This window comes from Lissotriton helveticus, chromosome 6 (genome assembly GCF_964261635.1).
Source record: "Lissotriton helveticus chromosome 6, aLisHel1.1, whole genome shotgun sequence".
NCBI classification, from domain to species: Eukaryota; Metazoa; Chordata; class Amphibia; order Caudata; family Salamandridae; genus Lissotriton; species Lissotriton helveticus.
Genome location: NC_136067.1, coordinates 1,434,685,525 through 1,434,708,944, shown reverse-complemented (window position 1 = coordinate 1,434,708,944; position 23,420 = coordinate 1,434,685,525). Strand labels below are relative to the sequence as shown.

Genomic DNA, 23,420 nt, shown 5'->3' with positions numbered 1-23,420 from the left:
TTGCTGTTTCATACAGAAGTGCGGTGGTTATCCCGGGGGAAAGTGCTGTCTCGCATCTTTGAATTAAGGAATGAAGTACAGCAGTTTCTTCTGTGTTTGGACCCCTGTAAAGCAGAACAACTATGCAATCCCCGCTGGCTTGTACTTCTAGCAAACCTTGCTGACATTTTTGAGAAATTAAATTCCCTGAATCTGTCTCTGCAAGGAGCTGACATGACTTATTTTACCATGAATAAAAGAATAACTGCATTCAAGAAGAAGCTTGAATTATGGAGAAGACTAGTTGAAGATGGCCTGTTTGAGCAGTTTCCATGCTTAGTAGATGCACTTGCGGAGACTGAATATGAACTTCCAAGGATTGCTGAGGTAATAAAAAATCATCTGACTTCTCTCAGGGACAGTTTGCAAAAGTATTTTCCTGAGGACAATGATCACTTAAACGACTGGGTCTTTCAACCATTTCTGGCAGAGGTGGCAAGCCATCTCTCAATCCGTATGCAGGAAGAACTAATTGATCTCCAAAGTGACCGCACTCTGCAGATGCATTTCAGCAAATTCTCACTGGGAGAGTTTTGGCTGAAAATGTCTGCAGAATATTCAGCTTTACGAGAACCTGCAATCAAAACTCTCTTGCCTTTCAGCTCGTCCTATTTCTGTGAGATTGGGTTCTCAGCACTTGATATACTAAAGACTAAGTACCATTCAAGACTGGATGTGGAGCACAACCTGGGGATGGCAGTGGCAAAAATCCATCCACAGATTGACCGTCTCTGTGGCGAAAAACAGGCACACCCGTCACATTAATGTTGGTGGTGGTATTATCAATCTCTCATGTGTAAAACAAAGCATTCTAGTAAAAACAATTTGCGCACATTTTATTTTGGGAAATTTTGTTTTGAGCTGTGTAATAAGCCTCTGTGATTTAACCACACCCACCCACAAACCTACAGTTAACTAAACTCTTATTGCATTGAACATTATTTGCCGGATATGGCCTGGGATACGCGGGTGGCGGTCAATTATGTAGCGTACCACATTCCAGAAATTTCTGCCAGGTGGTGGGGGTGCCCGACATTTCCAAAAATTCAGCAGGGGGGCTCAACCTACAAAAGATTGAAGACCTCTGATTTAGGAACAGATAAGCAACACAAATAAGCAGACATTTCACTGACGCACAATAAATATTTAAAACAAGCATTTACAATGCAATAGGTTTCGCTTTGACGTGAGTTTGAGCTATTGACATTGCAAATAACAATGCCTTTTATTTTTTAATTTTTTAAAAAAAACAAATAAAAGGCATTGTTATTTACAATGTCAATAGCTCAGACTTTTGTCAATGCGAGACCTACTGCATTGCAAATGCTTGTTTTCATTGGCGTCTAAATGAGCATCTTAATCTGTAGCTGCACAATTATTCAGACCTAATTTCAATTACTCCTGAGCATTTCAGGCTTTTTGTTTCTTTGGCCCCTCACACTTTTACTCGTGCTGCATTTTCCCACCTGACAGCTGCATTTTGCTTTGTAACTACTTCCAAGGAAGGAGTAACAGCGAGCATGTCCGAGCGGCAACATAAGAAGAGGGACAGTAACGTCAAATAGGGAGGCTGAGACGAGGGGCGAGAACAAAGGAGAAGACCCACTTCCCTCTGGAGGTTTGAGGTTCAGCAGAAGAGAGGACAAGAGAAGGAACACTGGAGGGTGTGCTGTGATCCAAGGGAGAGGTTGAGACCAGGGAATAGTGGATCGAGCAGATTGCAGAGAGAAACGAGTATGTCGATGGGTCGGGCCACTATACTTTCAATCCCTATATCTGTCACAGAACGGACTGGGCGCCAACGGGCAGAGCAGCACAAACACAGTTAAACAAACAAAACAATAGCCAGTAGTAGTGTTCTTGAAAAACCGGATGTTAAATCCCATACTTGCAAAGTTAAATGTGAAACTACAAGACCCAGAATGCAATACGCTGCTGCCCAAAAGAACAGACCTGGCATTAGGGGCCACCCAATGCATTTACCCACTTGGCAGCTAATATCAGTTTGTGAGGTGGGATAATGACGGTAATGTCCATCTGCATTTGATCAGTGATACAAATGCAGTAGCATGCAGGACCCTTTATAATAGCAGAAAGCGTCCTCCCTTTTGGCGTGTGATGTCACAGTCTGAGCCCCCCCACCTTATTATGTTGTGCACGCCCAACCTCTGCTTGTCGCCAGATGCTCGAAGTGAAGATGAGTCGACACAACTGTTTGTTGACATTTTTTTAGGGAAGAACTACATAGAACTCCGCCCCAAAACCTGCTCTCGCAGTCAGACCAGCAGCATGATGAAACAAACTATCCTAATGGGCTGCGCCCTCCCCTCCAATGTTGTGTGGGAGGGAGACACTGCTCCAGACTGTGCCACACTGACCCTTGCCCGAAAAGACGAGCTTGCCCCTCCTACCATGACTGGGGGAATTTTAGGATGCTACACGCTAATGGTTCCTCTCCTCACCTGCCTGGAGCTGAGTGCAGTGATGCTGCGGATCAGGGTGCCCAGCTTGGAGGTTTCCGCCAGCTTACCGGCCCCGGCATCCTGCGCCAGCAGCCCCGGTAAAGAACTCCGAGTCTTGCCCACGATGTCACTTATGGTCAGGCAGCAGCTGTCAGCGGAGCCGGAAGTAAACAAGCATACGAGGCAGGAGCAGTCTGCTACCGGCATGCGCCATCTTTTGCCATAGCTACTTCCGGTTACAATTCATACACTAAACTTTATCAGTCAGCTTTATATAGCAAATTAACGAAACAAACAGAGCGGTACAGAAACGTGACAGAAAATAAACGATAGTAACGAAACTGCAATACAATGAAAGTATGCAGTACTTTCAAAAATTTACGCCTTGCTTTTTGGCAATACAAAAGAATGTTTATTTTAACATCCGCAGATGGTTCCAACACACCAATATACCAGAAGAATCCGTACTGCTCGCTCGGGGAACTCTTCAAGAAGCAGGGACAAAGCTGCGTAATTGCTCTGCAGCTAATCAAGTGCCGGTTGGCGGCAGTACAGCCAATGGCAAGGTTAGGCCGCAAAACCGAAACCACGGTTGTAGCGCAGGAGTCGCCGTGCGCGTGCACGTTGGCTGTCCCTGCGCAAGCTGTGATGAGAAGACACACCGAGCCGAGGTAGGGAATGTGTGTGTGTAAGCGCCGGGGGGCCTGGGGGTTCTGTATGTATGTGTGTGTGTGTGTGCGTGCGTGTGTGTATGCGCAGCTGGGGGGGTTCTCTATGTGTGTGTGTGCATGCGTGTGTGTATGCGCGGCGGCGGGGGGGGTTCTCTATGTGTGTGTGTGTGCGTGCGTGTGTGTATGCGCGGCGGTGACGGGGCGGGGGGGAGTTGGGGGTTCTCCATGTGTATGTGTGTGAGTGTGTGTATGCGCGGCGGCGGGGGGGTCTGTATGTGTGTCTGTGCGTGCGTGTGTGTCTGCTTCCAAGGAGCCATGGGAGACAGGAAGCGCGCGTGACCTGATCCGTTTACGCGCTCGTGCACATCACTTGTCTCTTGTTTCCCTTAACTCCTTGGAAGCAGAAATGATTACAATAGAGTCTCGCAGCGACGATCGCTTCGCGATCGGTTCGCAGTGCGAAACCTAAAAAACACACATAATACTCTTACTCAAGGGTAGCTAACAGCCATCGGAATGTCTATGTGCATGTTTTTATATCAAAACGTTGTCAGCCAATCCCAACTCTTTCATGCTGTTCCACAATCTCATCAACTTGTGGTGACTTCCATAACAGCATTAAATCACTCCAATATTTTTTTAACTATGAAAGATAAATGCGGATCTAAAGGAGCAAACATACAGGCTATAAAAGTGTTTTCATAAATAAATCATCGAGTTGAGTTCGTACCAAGTACAAACTGAGACAAAGTTGAAGGAATGCAAGGAGCGAACATCATCTATAAACTAAGCACAAAAAAATACACAAAATAGCAAACAAATGATCTGTATAAAAGGAAAGGAAACAAAGGCATTTCTGAAAATGCATGAAGATACACCTATTTCCTACCAACCTGGAATTATTGCCTATACTGTGCTATAGACCTGAAAAACACCCCTTTTTTACTAAATACAGCAATGTATATATGAAAACCTAAAAACGAGTGACTCACCTTTTCTTTAACAGGCTTTCTCTGATGTAGAATGCTCCTGCTGACAGACCCTTTAAAAAAGTATCACAAGTTATTATACCTGAGTGCTAAAAATATAGTTTACCTACGTTGGCTGAAATGCACATAAGCACCCACAGCTGCTAACCAGTTTGCATTTTTAAGTGTATGGAAAATACAGTCATGCATTAACAATCAGGTATTATCAACTTTTAGCATTTAACGCTATTTTATGGACTCTTGTGGTAAATAGCCCAATAAAATGTGCTGGCATCCTTTATATTTTCGTGCTTTTTTTTTTTTTTTTTTTTTTAAACCCACGAATAATACATTGTCAGGCAACAGATTGCTTACACAAGGCATACATGCTATTTCGTGGTTTTCAAGCTTTTTTACCATTTACTATAAAAGGTCCTTGCAATATGTTATGTCATTCACATTTATACATTGCACATTCTGCAACTTATATGGCCTCATATCTATTGTGGCAGTTCGGTGACCTTCAACACAATTCTGAGTTTCTATTACTGACTCAGCATCATGATAGGTTATTGTATTATAATGTGGTCTTGTTCTTGACAAGGAGCATATGTTTTATTGGTCCAGGTATGGTGTTTGGGATTATGATGTTTAAGGGCAAAGACTTGAGGGCTTTTCAATTTGCAGGATTGCAACTTCTAATTTAATAGATTGTCACACTCCCTAATGAACGGAGACGTGGCAAGTGCTTTCACATGCCATGATACTTTTTAATCTATGCTGTCTTGGCCGCATGTCAGTAAATCAGAGTAATGCGTTCTAATGGCTGGTAGTGTATGTCATACCATTGAGTGAAGTGCTGGTAAAAGCACAGTGTTAGTTATTTATATGGCCTGTCTTTGCTTTTTTGGATGAATGTAAGGTGTTATGTCTATTTTTTTCTGTTTCATGTATATTGGTTACAAGACAGGCCTCAATATCCGGTCTATGCCGCATGTATCCTATATGTTCGATCTAATGTTGTCATTTGAATATTGGAGTGTTCTGTGAGGAAAAATAGTAAAGAGTACTAAAGAATATGTTATTTAACAGAGATAGCTAATTACTAAATTACAATGAACACTGAAAGCAGACCGTTAAGTACCGTAGTGCCACTATCCCAAAGGGGAAGGCAGCTATGCGGTGTTAGATAATAATTTTTTTTTTCTTAATTGTGATACAGTAAGACTGTAAGGAGCAAGGGCCCTCACACGCCCCGAAAGGTGTTATGCTTCATCATAAGGCAGCTCCTCGTTAGACCGGTGCTGCAATGCTCAAGGGCCACGCAGGGGGGCTCTTTGCTAAAAATCTTTTTGTCCATTGTCTTAGCCATCAATGAAGGGTGTGTGTGTGGGTTGTGTGGTGTAAATACAAGTTGAGTAGGGTGTGGGAAATACATGAATTAAAAATAACAATGGGAGGCAGCGGAACCAACTTTAAGTGGCAGGTTCCATGCCATGATTAAAAACAGTAGTACTCGAACGTAGATATCCCAATAGTCTTCAAATTTTTAACTGAGGATAATGGTCAACATGTTTCATATCCTTGGATGTCAAAATAATTGTGACATTTCTTCAGGACCTAGAAACCCTTCTTGCTATTCAAACAGGGGTGGTTTACATCTATGCACAAGCAGTCAGGCTTAACTTAGAGGCAATGTTTAAAGTATTTATGCAGCCATTAAACCAGTAATAAAGTAAAAACACAACAAAAGAAAAACAATCCCACACGCATTTTATAAAATAGAGTCAGAGGTGATTCTGATAGGATAACAGCTGGGATGGCAGAGCACCTTCAGGCCCATTTCCAAGGCTCCAGGACTGGGTGGCACTACTTGGGGAATAGGACTCACAGCAGACAGGATCCAGGTGCAAGGTTAAAGGTGGTTAGTGCCTTTTGTGTCCCTGAGGCTCTGATCAGAAGGCTAGCCAACTAGCCTTTGGAGTAACTCTGGTGGTCCTGGGTTCAAGATACCGGTCCAGTCCTTTAATCAGGTAGCAGTGCAACACATTAATATTCCTTCTAGCAGAGCAGTGAAGCATTTCTTTCCAGTCTTACTCAAGTCCAGAGGTGTACTGAAGAGTCGTCTCTGAGGGCCCAATATTTATACATGGTGTCCACTTTGAAGTATGAGAAGGTTCTGGAGGTTTCCACATGTACAGGTGTTTGGAATTTCCCACCTCCCTGCCGTAATCCCAGCTTTCCACAAAAGACTAGTGTCAAACCTTTGTGAGTGAGCTCAGGCAGAGCCTTTATGATGTGCAAGTATGATAGGAGACATCTTCTCCCCTCATCAAGTCAGAGGTGACCAATTTTACCTATCATTCCTTCAGCACTGTTGTGAGCAATACACAACGACCAACTGCCGGCTACACCTAGTCATGTGATCCAGGATAAAGGCTGTAGACACCAAATGGTTGCGACAAGAAAATGCAAACTTTCGAAAAGTTTGCATTTTCAGAATTGCGACATAATATCTGACTTTACCATTAGAAGGGATTAAAATTAAAAATTTTCACACACCAAACTCGACATTCTTCCCCTGCTCCCAATCTAAAGTTATCACGTATTAAAACATTGAAATGTCGAGCACATCATTGCAGACAATGGAGTGTTCGGGGCTTCTACGGGCCAGTAAAGGCCCACAGAGCAACATTCCAACATTCCAATGTTGTTTAAACAAAGGCCTCTCGGAGCCCTTGTTAATGGCCATCGCCTTCGTCTCGGGCCTTTCACACTGGGGCAAGCCTTTATTAGCTGATATAGCCCGCAACGGCGAGCTATAAGGCTATATTAAATGTAATATGTTAACCCTATTTTATCCTATAGGAGAGGCAGGCCTTGCAGTTGTGAAAAAGCAAATGCAAGAGTTTTTCACTACCAGGACCGGTAAAAATGAAAAGTACATGTCCAAATTTTTAAAGACACTGCACCCTGCCCTGTGGGCAGTTTAGGGTCTTCCCTAAGGGTGACATACATATTGAAAGGGAAGGTTTAGGTCTTGCAAGTGGTTTCTCTTGCCAGGTAAAATGTCAGTTTTTAACTGCTCACACATTTTGTAATGGCAGGCCTTAGACATGTTTAAAAAGGCTACTTAACCCCTTGCACGCTGATGACGAGCTGGGCTCGTCATGAGGTAGCCTCCTGCTACGCTGATGACGAGCCCAGCTCGTCACGTAGCATGCGGTTTCGCAAAAGTCAGCGTACGAGCGGAATTCCGCCCGCACGCATGCGGTTAAGTAGTTGGTATAATAAGTTCTACATACCCACTAGTAGCATTTAATTAACAGTCCCTAGGTATAGGTGGTACCACTTTACCATGGACTTAAAAGTAAATAAAATATGCCAATTGGGTGTAAGACAATTTTACCATGTTTAAAGGAGGGTGCACAAGCACTGTAGAAAACAAGAAGGTGTAAGCAAATAGTTTGGGGATGCTCCTTCCGAAAAAGTCAAGACAAAAATATGGGCACTGTATGGCATTTCTTTAGGTCTCCCACAAAGATTGATGTCTCCTGTACTCAGAAAAAAAGGATGACATGTAAGATGACTAGAATTATATGTAAACAACAAAAGCGTGTTCTCTGGTGTTTGAAGTACCACAAACAGGAGCAGGAGAACAGGAAACTGGCCTCACTTGGATCAGTTAAGAAAGCCCTCACTCACCACCTAGTGGTGACATGCTTCATCATTGGTCCCCACTAAAGAGGCAGAGTGCCTCTTTAGTGTGCTTCGACGCCAGAATTACTGCAGAGCAGGTTTTGTGAGTTCGGGCGTGCAGTGAACTAAATTATATTGTAGTGAGGAAATTAAAAAGATGCCTTTAGTGTATCAAAATTATTTATTATCAGATCACCAGGACATACATTTAAAATTAAGTGTAGGAAAGTAGTCCACAAATAATTGTGTGGTTGTTTCCAGGAATAGTTATTCATCAGTCAACATGTTTCTGCCTTTGAAACTGTGTAAAATTACCAGGCATTCATCAGGACGTAGAAAAAGTGTGCTAAACCCTGGCGGTATGGACACACTAAGGCCCACCCTTACCTAGGGATGTGAAGAGTGAAAATTAGTGAAAAAAGTGCAAAAAAGGAAAGAGGGTTCTCTGCCCAATACTCCTGGTTTAGGAGGCTTCAGCACTTATATGGTGTTTTCCTGGTACACCATGGGTCACGGGAGGGGGGTGGAAGCGTATTTTGGCACACCGCCCTTGACGCTAGGCACCGACTGTGTACCTGCAGAACCCTCAGAACCGGACCCCGACGATCGGCACGGTTCACTCTTCACGTCCCTAGGTAAGGGTGGGCCTTAGCGTGTCCATACCGCCAGGGTTTAGCACACTTTTTCTACGTCCTGATGAATGCCTGGTAATTTTACACCGTTTCAAAGGCAGAAACATGTTGACTGATAAATAACTATTCCTGGAAACAACCACACAATTATTTGTGGACTATTTTCCTACACTTAATTATAAATGTATGTCCTAGTGATCTGATCATAAATAATTTTGATACACTAAAGACATCTTTTTAATTCCCTCACTACAATATAATTTAGTTCACTGCACGCCCGAACTCACAAAACCTGCTCCGCAGTAATTCTGGCGTCAAAGCACACTAAAGAGGCACTCTGCCTCTTTAGTGGGGCCCAATGATGAAGCATGTCACCACTAGGTGGTGAGTGAGGGATTTCTTAACTGATCCAAGTGAGGCCAGTTTCCTGTTCTCCTGCTCCTGTTTGTGGTACTTCAAACACCAGAGAACACTCTTTTGTTGTTTACATAGACTTAATCGGGGAATAAGAGTGTTCCTTAACTCTCCCTGCCTCTCTTCTTGTTGGTATAGATGACTAGAATTGACAATAACATTTTGAGGAATAGCAGGACAGTAGGTTAGAAATCAATTTTCAAGGGAAAGACAGTACCTAAGGCTGAATGGGACACACGCCCATAATTCTTAATGCTAATATTACTACACACACTAGCGGAGTTTGCAGAAATATTGGGTCTTTGCATTTATTGTTCTAAATCCAAATTATTTCAAATGGGCTTTCGGAGGTACATAGGGGACCATGGCTTTACCCAGGGTTGGTTTACGGTGGGAAACATCAGCATTTCCCACAGAACAATGGGAACATTTTTGCTGGAAAAGCTGATGTAACATGAACAATTAACCAATGTATGTGTTAGAGAATCACTCTTCCCATCGTAGCATTTGATTACGAGCTAAATGACTACTAACTTGCATTTCAAATGAATTTTAAAAAGACTTTTGAAAAGGTTGAGTGGGAAAAGGCAGAAGAGAAATGAAATATTGCTGGGATATACCCCAAGATGAGTTTAGGTTGGCAACGACAAGGAGAGCTTTGTTTAATGAGAAGAAAGGAAAAGACTAGAAACCCTTAGATGCTGGATTGCTGGTAATGTGTGCAGAGATCTGGGTTTTTGGAGAGCAGGTGTAAAGGATCCTTTTATTTCCGAAGTTTAAGTGTGTGCAAAATGCTTATTGTCAGCTCACTTTATATTAGGTAGGTAGCTGCCTCTTAGCGTTATTGTTTCTTAAGGTGTATTATGTAGATGAGGTAGTTGATAAGGAACTCGTGCTTCATGTGATAGTGAAGTGCAGTGCTTCACAAATAGTAGGTGACATCTTTGGCACTACGATTCCTTCTGTAGGAGTAGTTTTGAATGACCTAAAGGTTGGGAACCAAACTATATTAATCAACCATCTTGCCAGCAATCCAACTGGTGCTCTGACTGCTATAAATGCAGTATTAGTGGCTCTTAGAGCAATGGATATCTAGAGTAGGCTCGCTTCAGATATCTTACTCAAAAAAGAGGGCAGAGTCTGTCACATCTTACACATTCAGCAGTGCTGTCCATACATGTCTAACAAGAGCATAACATTATTAATAAGTTCATTACTTACCTTCCTAGAGTTTCTGAAGATTTGAAGGGCCTTCAGACAAAATATTGAGTCAGTAATATCGACTGACATAATTATCGAGTTGTGAATATCATGACACAGAAGTATCAACAGTAAGAATATCGTGGACAATAATATCGATTTTGAGGTAAGTAATATCAATTTCTAAAATATAGAAGTCAATAATATTGTTTGCAAAAATATAGTTATACAAAATATCGATAGTTTAATTAGTGTTATGTACTTTAGTATATATTTTAAATGTATGTAATGTATGTTTTGCATTGTTTTTAATGTTTTGTAATATATGTGTTAACTCTTTTGTAATCATTACATTTATTTTAATTACATTTTGTGTTTTTATTTCCATAGCAGGTTGTGGGTTTATAGGGTAATAGGTTGGGAAGTTATTTAAATATAATACGTTAATGTTTATTTTTCATTTAATAATATTTATTTAATTGATATTTTATAGTGTTAATTGTGCTTTTAATGTTGTGGGGGAAATTTTATGTGTGGGTTGTGGGATTTAATGGCGGAAAAGTTGGAAAATAATTTGTTTTTAATTAATTAGTAATCAATTAACTAATTGGTAATTAATTATGGTAATTGTGTAATTTATTTTATGTGTAGGTTGTGGGCTTTACAGGGGTAAAGAGTAGGAACTAATTTATTTTCCATTCATTTATAATTAATTAAGCAATTAACAAATATTTGATAATAAATATTAATTTATTAATAATAATTTGTTATGTTAATTGTTTAATTACTTTTTTGGGTGTGGGTTCTGGGTAGATAGGGGATAAAGTTGGGAAAGCAAATTATTTTCAAGAAATTTATAGTGATACATTCATATCAATTAAATAATTGAGAATTAATTATGTTAATAGTTTAAATACCTATTTTGGGTGTGAGATTTGCGTTTATAGGGGTAAAGGGTGGGGACTAAATTAATGTTCCTCACTTTATAATTAGATGTTAAATACTATTTATTAAAAATTACTTTTAATTGTCTAATACATTTTTTTAAAGTTTCATTTTAGGTGCGGGTTGTGGGGATTATAGGGGCAAAGGGTGGGAAGTGAATTCTTTTTAATGAATTCTAATTTGTTTGTTAATTAATATTATTTGTTTAAATGATAATTAATTATGTTAATTGTGCAAATTTTTTTTTTCAGATTTTAGATGAGGGTTGTGAGTTTTGTGGTAAAATAGGGTAGGAATTAAATAAAATAAATGTATGTAATAATTAATGCTTTTGGTAATACATAATTTCTAAATAAAAATATGTATTTGTATGAAAATATATATTTTTATGTAATAAAATATTTGTAGGTATTTGCGATATTTATTTAAGATTATCATTTTTTTATTTTGAAAATATTTTGATATTAAATATATTTCTATTTTGATTTTCAACATATTTATATATTTTTGTACTCACTTTGTTTTTAAATATTTTCATTTTGTTGATGATATTTTGTTTGTTTTTACTTTTGAACTGACTTGAGTGGGAATAGTAAATTTTACCCCTGTGCATTCCAACCCTTTCCCTTATGTTCTACTGACTGGAGTGGAAATAGTAAATGTTATCCCTCAGCTATCCAGCACTTTCTCTACTGTTGCACTCACTGGAGCGTGAGTAGTAATTTTTACCCCTCCGCAATCGATCACTTTCCCTACTGTTGTTCTGACTGGAGTGGGAAAAGTAAATTTTATCCTTATGCTATCTATATATGGGAATAGTAATTTTTACCCCTTCGCTATCCAACACTTTCCCAACTGTTCCACTCATTGGAGTGGAAATAGTAATTTTGATCCCTCCGCAAACCAACACTTTCCCTACTGTTGTTCTGACTGGAGTGGGAATAGTAAATTTCACCCCTCCGAAATCCAACTCTTTCCCTACTGTTGTACTGACTTGGGTGGGAATAGTACATTTTTTTGCTCTGCTATCTAACACTTTCCCTACTGTTGCATTTTCTGAAGTGGGAATAGTAATTTGTACCCCTCTGCAATCCAACACTTTCCCTACTGTTTTGCCGACTGGAGTGGGAATAGTACATTTTATCCCTCCACTATCCAATTCTTTTCCTACTGTTGAACTCATTGGAGTGGATATAGTCATCTTTACCCCTCCGCAGGCCAACACTTTCCCTACTGTTGTACTGACTGGAGTGGGAGTAGTACATTTTACCCTTTTGCAATCCCACACTTTCCTTACTGTTGTACTGACTGGTGTCAGAATAGTAAAGTCTATTCATCCACTATCTAACACTTTCCTTATCTTAGCACTCACTGGAGTGGGTATTGTAATTTTTACCCCTCCGCAATCCAACACATTCTCTACTGTTAGACTGACTAGAGTGGGAATTTAAAATGTTATCTATCCGCTCCCAACACTTTCCCTACTGTAGTACTGACTAAAGTGGGAATAGTAAATTTCTTCCTCTGCAATTCAACACTTTCTTTACTGTTACACTCAGTGGAGTGGAAATAGTACATTTTAGCCCCTTCTCTTTAACAAGCTCCCTGGTACTGTATCAGCTGGAATGGGTGTAGTAAATATTACCTACGTGCAATCTATCACTTTTACTATTGTTGCATTTATTGGAGGGAGATTTGCAAATTTTATTTTTATCCAGTCTTACGATTTACGTGTTGCGCAAAGTAGGAGGGGTACATTTTCCATTTATTTACGTTAATGGTTTGCATAGTTTTGTTTAAATTGTAGTGGAAATATTATGTGTACTAAATGATATCATTTGTTTTATATTGTAACAATTTATAGTATATTTTACTTTATTTCAAATTATTATATTTAATATCATTATAATATTTCTAATGATTAATATTCGTAATTTGAATAATATTTTGTACTAAATTTAAAGAGTTGTAAATGATTTATTTTAATTTAATTAGAATGGTTTTTTTTCTTTATCGATTTTATGTTATTGATATATTTATATATCAAGATGTATTTGTCATGTTTTTATATAATTTTTTAATTATAAAATGCATTAACGTTATTAGTTTAATAACTGATTTAAAGTAAATATATGAATATATATATATATATATATCAATAATTATATATGTGTGTTTAACTTTTTTAAATTAAGTTTATTTGTTATATTTGTTAAGATCTATATTACATTAAACAATTTTTAAATGAATGTTACTATTTAATATATTTAATGTTTATTATAAAAACAATCATCAATTTTTTTTTCCGATATTTTTGTACTTATCATTATAAATATAGGATGTCGATATTTTTGACTTCAATATTTATAATTCGATATTTTGGTAAGGGGATATTTTAGGTTTTGGTATTCTGTCAGTGAACTGATTTAAGGGATTTGGAAGCAGCAGGTGCTTGGCAATTGGGAAATGATGTTCCACAGTGGGTAGATGGCTTAATGACATTGGTCGTTGGACTATAAGGAACTATATTGACCCCATATTGATTGCTGCTTTCCAAGCTATATGCCTGTTTATTTTTATAAAGGGAATCAGATTGATGACTGGAAGGATGGATCAAAGTGTAAGGGAGGAGATTTGCAGACAAAGGGAAATGTGAGAAAATGAAAGAGAAAAGATTTGGAACTTCATGAGATTTAGAGACATCACATGATGAACTAAAGGATCCTGAGCAGTCTAGATTTAAACAGCAAAAGTCATCAACTGGCAGTGAAAAATCAAACTGAAGAGGACTCATCAATGTAATATGTGATGAGACACTGAGCGGCTCATTACGATGGTGGGCGGACATGAGTACGCCAGCCATCGTTGCGGTGGTAGCGACAGCCCGCCAGACATGCTGCGGACCCACCATTGCAATTAGGATGCCCCAGCCATACCGGCGGGCGCATTGCAGAGCATTTAACATTGCAGACGGTGCTGCTGTCTGTAGCACCATCAGCAATCTTAAAATGTGATGCTGTGCATTTCCTTGCACTACGTGGCAGGCACCGTGCAGTGCCTGCTACGCAAGTCAGGGAATGCAGGGGGGTACCATGGGTACCCCCAGTGCACAACACCTCCCCCCAAAACAAGGGGGGCTCACAACGGGCCCCCAAACCCAATCCCCGTTAGCCTTTCCATGTGTTAGCCTTTCCATGGCGACATCGCTGCCATGGACAGGCCGTTTCATAACAACATCCTAATTTGGTGCCTGCTAGGCACCCATTTTCGGCACCCTGCACCATCCGCCAGGCAATCGGTACATTTGCCTGTGGCGATGAAGTGGGGGACGACCTTTGCGTCTGTCAATGTACCCTCATGAGAAGTTGTCTTTTTTTGGCTGATGTACATTTTTCTCTTTCTTTTGTTTCAGGAGCCCAGCTACACCAGGTAACTCAATGTTGCCAATATTTTGGTTTCTGTCGAAAATGTCTGTCTGTGTGAGTCTAACTGAGAGTTGAATAATATACGTCGGCACCTGTGGCAAGAACAGGCTGATGTTGATCCGTTATGAGATATCAGTACACAACTGAAAACTTCTATTATATGATGTCTGAAGAAGGCTGAAATGTGTTCTATGGTGCAGAGCTTGATTCGGGTTGGTCAATTGTATGCTCCTTGTCACTCTCCTACAGAACTTACATTGATCCCCCTCAAAGGTTTAGTCTCCTGAGAAAATACATTCTTTTTTGTTGCCTGACAGAATCTTTATTTTGTTGTGCCATTAGAGTCTTTACTTGCTGACACCTGCTGCTTGATTTCCTGCAACCTTTTGAATTCTTAGATTAATATTTGGGTACTTCCCTTCATGGGCAACTAAAACTTGCTTGATTTGCTTACGATAATTTTCAACAGTCTGTCTTTCTACTTGGTATTCTGAATCACTTTGAAATTACTCTAAACAATGATTTGCATTATAATTGAAGATTTATTACTAATTTGAATGATTTGACTTTGTAACTTTGCTAATCTGCTAATAAAGTTTCATGGTCTGGAAATATAATCTTCTCTGTCACTACTGTGGAACCAAATATGCTTCACTGTCATTGATGTACCATCAATGAGTTGATGATAAGTCTCAATTAGAGACAAAGGTCCATCTGTTCTAATGCAGATTGTACTTGAATTTGCGCCAGCAATTTGCATGATGCAAAACCCATACCTCTACTTCACAGTCATATCAAGACCACATCCTACACAAAACCAAAATAGTTTATCAGTGGTTTGGCATCAGAGTATCGCAGCCAGAATTCTGTCTGATACAAATATTGTATCCCAAATACTGTTCACAAAAATATTGCCTCATTGGAGTTGATCAAAGAAAATCTGAAACCAATGGGAAGATATTTGTATAAATATCATTCATCAACATTATGTTCATTTCTATTCTCCCTGAATGGATTCGATCAATCCTCCATAATCAGTGCCAGCAACTGTGTATGTGATCTTCAGCATCAGCTACTCACATAGTCAAGTGTGGAGTACTAGTGGCTTGTGAGCATGTTTATGGGAATTGTGGTCCAGGGCAGAGCAGCAAATTACCTTGCTATTATGCCCTGCATCACAGGGAAAGCGCATGAATACACCATATTCATCCAATTTAGTGCATCCCCATCCTTTCCCCCTGTGCTGGAGCCTGTTTGTCAGCCTACCACCAACGTAGGTGCAAGGGTGCCTGTGTTGTGGGCAGGATTGTTTTTGTGCTGGAAGGTGCATCTTCCTGCACAAAAACAATTAATTGGGGAGTTTACCTCTTCCTATGTGTGCTGCAGATTGCAGCACACATAGTAAGAGGAACAAATGAGGAGAAATAAAGATATTTGTTCTTAATATGCCTCACCTGGGAAGGCATAACTATGTGGCGCATTCCCAGGTTAACTAGGTTTGGTAAATCCGGGAATGCATTAAAAACCACCACCACAAAGCCCATGTGAAGAGTATGCTTACATTTAAATTTGTACATTTTATTGTGGTTGATTAATTAAAACCTTGCATATAATACATGAACAATAAAATCAAGATTACGGTAAATGAAGAATTTACACGATTAAAATAACTGCATTATCCATGAAAAATTTGTTTTAAAATTACATTACTAATTGAATCATACGAGCTAAAATCCCTGATGCAATTAATGCTCAGTCTGGAAAAAGTCAGTTTGATCAAGGTTATCAGTTTGAAATGATGTGATGCTCCTGCGCAGCATGAGATGACTGCCTGGTGTCCCTGCTTGTAGTTTCATGATGGCAATTTGGGAAACCATAATGTAGCATTACTGGGCAAGATCTTGAGGAGCAAGGGCCATTAAGCGGATCTAGTCTGTGAAAACTGAAGGTAGATTTTTCAGCCATTTTCCAGTTAATTCGAAGAATTTTGCAAGACGGCAATTTAGCTGTACTAAAGTTGGATTAAAGCACAGCATAACCTGCCTGTCTACAAGACCTAAGGCCACGCAGATTAAAGAATGGTTTCAACAAGGAGATCCGTATGTTCTTTAAGTTCTTGCAGATACATATGATGTGAATAAGACTCTCCGTGCCACAGGTGCACTGACGGCTAAGCTGGTCACCTCCTTTTCTTTCCCAAGGCGGTAGGAATGGGTTAATCAGGCAGAGTAATGCAACGTAGTAATTTGCACGGCGTTGCATTACGCGATATTTATGAAGCCATTTAAAGAGTTGCAAAGTGGCTTTGCATGGCTTCATGAATATGACTTGGAGCTTTACATCGTGCATTTACTATGTTGTGTGGTGCAAGCATGATCCAAGGCCCTGGGAAATATGCCCCTTGATCACTAAATGCACCTGATGTTATTCAGATTCAGATCTGTCTGGAGAGCATCCCTGAGAAGCATGTAGTGTCAAAGGTTGGACACTGCTTTTTCAAAAATACTTTGATTTGTAGATAGTGAGATAAGGGTGTCGTTCTCCAGTAGCCATGTTGCGTTTGCAGAGAACTAGACATGCTAGAAAAATAAGTGGTTGTGGTAACTGTTGCGATCTTCAGGGGAAAAGCCAAAGGGAAATAAACCTCCCAGATGACAAAGAAGCTGAAGATCACTGCAGTACCAAAAGATGGTAGAAAGCTTGAAAAGCAATAAACTTCAACTTCATTGTGTTAAAAGGAGCTTCATCGTGGGACATTCTTTTATATCTGGTATAGAGAAATTATATACCGGAACAGAAACTAAAAAAACACCATAATGGTTTGAAAAAATGTAAAATAGAAAATGTAAAGTACCATCTTGTACAGGTCTGAAAATCATGTAAAAAGTTTGATCTGTAACTGACAAGTTTCCAAAATCTTTTGATACGACAATTAATCGTTTCAAGTCCCTTCTTTGTAGTTTAATTGGTCCAAACAAAAACTAGGATACTGTTGCCACCTTGGAGTCTCCCTTTGTCATACAACCTGCTCCAAGTCATCTCACATTCTTACAAAGGGGATTCTGCAGACGCAGAATTTTAGGGTGAGTTCAACAGGTTAGACTGAGGTCCAGTGGCAGCCCAGATGTGTTCCCAACATGTGAAAATGCTGTAGTTCTGAGATTGAATCAACCATAGGGGGAAGAGTTTTATCTATCTGAATGTAGCAAAGAGCAAAATATTATTCACAAGAGGATTTGGCCTTCAATCGCCCTAATTTGAATGGCACACTATCCTAGGGCCTCCCTAGGACCCCCTAGTAGGTGAGAAACCTTGAGGTTATTTTCAACTCTGGTTAATCCTAAATCCTCATATCAATGCAGTTTTCAGGGGAACAATTGTCCAAAGAAGAAGATGGTTAAATGTGGAATTTTCCTCACACATGACTGGACTCTAACCACTTTAATTGCAGTTTTGCTTTTAATTTTATTTCCAGGGCTCCAAAGAGAATATAGTTAAGTGCTATGCTGAACAACATCTATGAAATACAGATAAACGAAAACCCGTATCAAGTAAATATCACCCAAAAAAGTGTTTGGCAGCATATAACAAATTTACCCATAATACAATAAATGTGCCACTTGAAAAAATGAGCTTCCTTATCGAATTACGCGATACAAAAGGGGATGATGGACGGAGCCTTTGAGCAAACCAAACACTCACCCCCAGTCAACTGATCTGGGTTTAATCCATCACCATTCTTTAGCCCACTCAGCCACCCCATTTCAGACATGGCTATATGCAAATCAGTCTGACCCTGTGCCTCATGGGAACAGTCCAGCCCGAACTGCCAAGCCATGTCTTCCATGGACCGGAAACAAGCATCCTGGGACCGGTTTCGGATTCATAATCCTCATCAGCCAGGCTATCTTGAATCCAGTGGCTAAGTGAGCAAGGGACTCACGTCTGAGCATACCCTGCCACATTTAGGGCGAACAAAGCGATACAAAAGGGGATGATGGACGGAGCGTTTGAGCAAATCAAACACTCACCCCCAGTCAATTGATCTGGGTTTAATCCATCACCATTCTTTAGCCCACTCAGCCACCCCATTTCAGACATGGCTATATGCAAATCAGTCTAACCCTGTGCCTCATGGGAACAGTCCAGCCCGAACTGCCAAGCCATGTCTTCCATGGACCGGAAACAAGCATCCTGGGACCGGTTTCGGATTCATAATCCTCATCTGCCAGGCTATCTTGAAAAACGATGGATTTAGGCCCAGATCCTTGTACTGGGGTGAATGTATGACATTGTTCTACATTCTGTCCATCAACTGTGTTTTTTGCAATTTCACCCCGAGTGGGCTGGGGATGCTCAGACGTGAGTCCCAGGCTCTCCACACCACTGGAGTCAAGCTATCCAGGCTGATGAAGGCTGATAGCCAGAAACCGGTTCTTGGATGCTTGATTCCGGGTTGGGAAAGACATGGCTTGGTAGTTCAGACTGGACTGTTCCCATGAGGCACAGGGTCAGAGCTGATTTGCATATAGCCAGTGTCTAACCCAGGGTGGTGTGGAGTGCGAAAAACAATGGATTTAGGCCCAGATCCTTGTACTGGGGTGAATGTATGACATTGTTCTACATTCTGTCCATCAACTGTGTTTTTTGCAATTTCACCCCGAGTGGGCTGGGGATGCTCAGACGTGAGTCCCAGGCTCTCCACACCACTGGAGTCAAGCTATCCATGCTGATGAAGGCTGATAGCCAGAAACCGGTCCTTGGATGCTTGATTCCGGTCTGGGAAAGACATGGCTTGGTAGTTCGGACTGGACTGTTCCCATGAGGCACAGGCTCAGAGCTGATTTGCATATAGCCAGTGTCTAACCCAGGGTGGTGTGGAGTGCAAAAAAACGATGGATTTAGGCCCAGATCCTTGTACTGGGGTGAATGTATGACATTGTTCTACATTCTGTCCATCAACTGTGTTTTTTGCAGTTCCTTATCGAATTACAGCAAAGAAATCCATAAAAGTCTGGAATCAACCATCCATCTTTCCTCATTTATTTGTACAGCACTAAAAACCTTTAGTTAACTTACCACTTGTGCAAAAAACAATTAAAAAAAATTACATAAATACAAAATATGTTATGGCTCACATTTTCCGAGAGTTAAAGTAACAGGAGAGTCTCCAATGCTATCACAAATGGGAGTAGTTGGTTATTCCTTTGTATGTTGTCTGTGAGAGTGTCCCAACTGGTGCTAGCCTTTACTTTAGGTGGCATTCTCAATTGTTTGCCTCTGGAATTTATGTCTCTATGAGGGTTATGACTTTATTCAGATAACGTTGGACTTCCCCATATTAAATGTTGTGTGCAGTTGTGAAAAACTTGAAATTAACTCTGGTTTGAAAAAAGGTGGCCAGTGCAAGTATCTGAACATTTCTGATATATGGTCTCCATAGGGGATATCTTTTAATGGACCTTTCTGCATGTTTCCAACTCTTGTGATGATGTTAAGAGCCTAACTCCATTTCATGTATTTCTGCAGAATCATCAACATGTCTGCCTTTAATGAAGGGGTCGTCTGTCCTTATCTTTTTAACAACTGTGAAAGTGTCAAGTCATTTAGATATAGACATTATTAAGACACCTGATGTGACTTCAGTGTGGAACAAGTGTCTTGATATCTCAATTTCAAGAGTAAAACAAAGAAAAACAGTCAAAATAGTGTAGCCTAAATTGTCATACTTTCACCTTAAAGGAATGGAATGCTTCTTAAACTAGCATTGGGATGCTTATCTGTTAAATCAAATATTCCTAATGTGACATTGCAAAATGTATCTTAGATTAGATACTGTTATAAAGACTGCCACTTGATCACCTGTCTTGGTAGATCCTTTGCCTCAGTTTAAGGCAAGCACTATACAGCCATACCAGAAGACATTGTGCCTGCAAGATCCTCCTGACCCCTGATAATGATAGTTTTCTGCTATAAACAAGAAATTCAGTATGCCCATTATCCCTAAGAACATTTAGTTGCAAGTATTCTACTTTCCATGACCACCTAGTGTAGCACATAAAAGTAAGTTTAAGGGTTTAACCATATTAGACAGTTTTATTTTATTTTTGTTGTTCACAACATGCATTTGTACTTTCTTAATCATATTCTGTGTGATTATTTTAAATGTGTTGAAAACAGGGTGCACCAATTGAACTAAATAAACTTTTTAGTTAAAGTGTCTTTTCTTTAGCGTATCTTGTATGAATGTGTGTGTTTGAATAGAATATGAAAGGTTTGTTTCTGATCCCCACGGTGTCCATGTATCCCTGTGTAGGGACTATTAGTAATCCACATAAATTGATGCCATTTCAACTATGTATTGTGTTGGGAATTGAAGGGCTTACCTCTGTAAGGGGCGTGCATGATCAGAGCTGCGCGCGAGCGCGTTATTTTTTGCGCGTCTCCTGTGTATAAAAAGGGGCATTTTACCACACATTGTTGCTTGGTTTAATTTCCCGGTCTTGCTACCCAGAAGTGCTTGGCTTTTGGTTCCGGTTTCCTGTTGACGTGGGATTGCCTAGAGTCTCTCCTTCCTTTCTTCTTTTTGGGACTACGAAGCTATCGCCTGCAGGCTTGCAGGTGCTTCGTGGTTTTCACAAACTTCATTCCTTTGAAGCCTTTCCAGTATCATTTGTATTTTGGGGCTTTTATGAGTGCTGGATTCAGCGTCTTTTCTCCGTTGGATACAAAGGTATGCGGCTGCATCCCTGAGCCTACTGGATGCTCATACTTCCTGGGACAATTTTTGTGTGTACTTCACTTCGATGGATAAAGCAAAGATGCTTGGGTGTTTTTCTATGGGCATGAGGTATAGTTAGATAGTTAGTAGGATAGTGTTTTCTCTTTTCCTTGTGCAATTTCCTTGGAGGTTTTTTTTGTACTACATAGTATTTTCTCCCCTTGCATGTTTTCAGTTGAGCCAGCACTTATTTTCCTTTTGACCTGGACATATCTTTCAGGACAAAAACTGCAATTCTACAGGAATAACTAACCTTGGTAAGGGGAAGTACTTTTGTGCGTTACAGCTCTGGTTCATGCATGTTCCGGGACTTCCTATGTGGGGTGTTTTTTTTTCATGATTTGTTCATTTTGTTTTCATGTAGGAATTGGAGATTCCTTCCCAGTGATAGCAGTGGCCAAGGTCCCAGAAGACGAGTGTGGGGTGCTGGTGTTTTTCCTTGGAGTTCATACTTCCTTTTCCTCACCCTCTCCCATTGTACCTGGTACTATTCACTGTTGGATTTTAGGTGGTAGCTGTTAGGGCAGAGATAGGGGACTGGGTATATCTTCGCTCCTGCAGTGTGGGTTGATATCAGGTAGTAACAGGACAGAAAACCAAGCCCACGTATTAAACACTGCTGAGTGACGATGGATGAAGATGGGAATAGAGTAGGTGAGGACAGGGTCCCTACCATATAGGATTGATGGGTGCCATTACGTCTCTACAAACGGAGGTACAAGGTTTGAGGCAAGAAAACCATGGGTTACAGCAGGAATTAAGTACGCTCAAGGTTCGAGAGCAGACGTGGGGTGTAGGTAGGGCTTTCTCTTCAAAGGGCCAGGGACCTATAGTCCAACCTGCCACATTTCAGTTTGACAGGACAGCAGGACAGAGGGCTAGTGGAGGTACTCCCATAGCAGTTACGGTTACCACTCCTACTCCTGTCCCATTTGCGGTACCCAAGCGATTTACAGGAGATTGTAATAAGTACAGTATCTTCATGAATCAATGTCATCTGCATTTCATGTGCCGTCCTACGGCTTTTCCTGATGATTCTGCCAAGGTGGCATTTATTATTTCATACTTTGCAGGTACAGCTGCAATGTGGGCGGTTCCATTGGTGGATAGTGATGATCTGGTCTTGTATAATTATGTGGCATTTAAAGAGCAAATGCGTTATTTGTTTGTAAAGCATGCTTTCATGCAGGCCAGTGATGCAGAGTTGTTGAAGTTGAGGCAAGGTAAGCAGGATTTACTGTCTTATGTATCCTCTTTTAATCGATTGGTGTCAGAGACTCAGTGGCCTATGGCTAGGAGGACTTCCTTGTTTTATCAGGGTTTGAGTGAGGATCTAAAAGATGTTGTGTCCCAGGTGGGGGATCCTCCTGAGGAATGTGCGGCCTTCATTGATTTGGTGGTCAAACTGAACCATAGATTAACGGAGAGACGTGGTGAGAAGTCTCGGTTTCAGGCTTCTCGTTTAATAAATGTAAAGAGTGAAAGTAGGGGTTCTGTAGAGGTCAAACAAGGACCTGAACCTATGGAGATAGGTGAAGTTAGGGGCGCATTGTCAAGTAAGGAGAAAGGGAGAGGTCGAGTACAGAATCTGTGTCTGTATTGTGGGAGAGGTGGTGTTGTAATTAAGCAATGAAGAGTCGAGATCAAAGCCAGTTTGTGGATTTATTATAGTTTAGCTGGACCATCGGAGCAGGGCAACTGTAGCTACAGAGTAAGGCTGGCAACTGGCACAAAGAGAACATTCAATACAGAATGCAGTAACACACATTCTGAAAGATAAGATTCTTAAACAAACCCAAGCTACTACATGGGTCTTTCTTTATAATAGATACAACTCTAAAACAAATCAGGTTACTACATGGGTCTTCCTTTACATACAAACAAAAAGGAAACTTAACATAAGCAATAAAACAACAAAAATAGAATATTACATATTGTCCAAGTAGGAAGAAACAAACACAACTAAAGATGAAGAATGAATAAAAAGTATACATCACTTCCTGTACCTAAAATGTATGAAAAAATATACATCACTTGAGGGGTACGTATAACACGCATGCTGCGCCTCAATTTGTCACTATCTATACAAGACTTTGAACTATCAGAATGAGTACCATCATTCACAAGAGTTGAGTGAGTAAGATCTGAACTTATTGGTTGGGCACCATAACTCACAGGAAAAGA

General features: G+C 40.3%; 1 protein-coding gene across 3 annotated transcripts in view; it reads right to left on the bottom strand.

The window, feature by feature from the left end:
• LOC144761783 (MFS-type transporter SLC18B1-like) overlaps positions 1-23,420 on the bottom strand; it is a 1,350,585-nt gene that overhangs the window by 322,504 nt on the left and 1,004,661 nt on the right. For all 3 annotated transcript variants that reach the window (XM_078647026.1, XM_078647029.1, XM_078647027.1), the window contains exon 13: positions 4,165-4,214. In XM_078647026.1, coding sequence (XP_078503152.1) covers positions 4,165-4,214 — 50 coding nt within the window. The remainder of the gene's footprint in view (positions 1-4,164; positions 4,215-23,420) is intronic.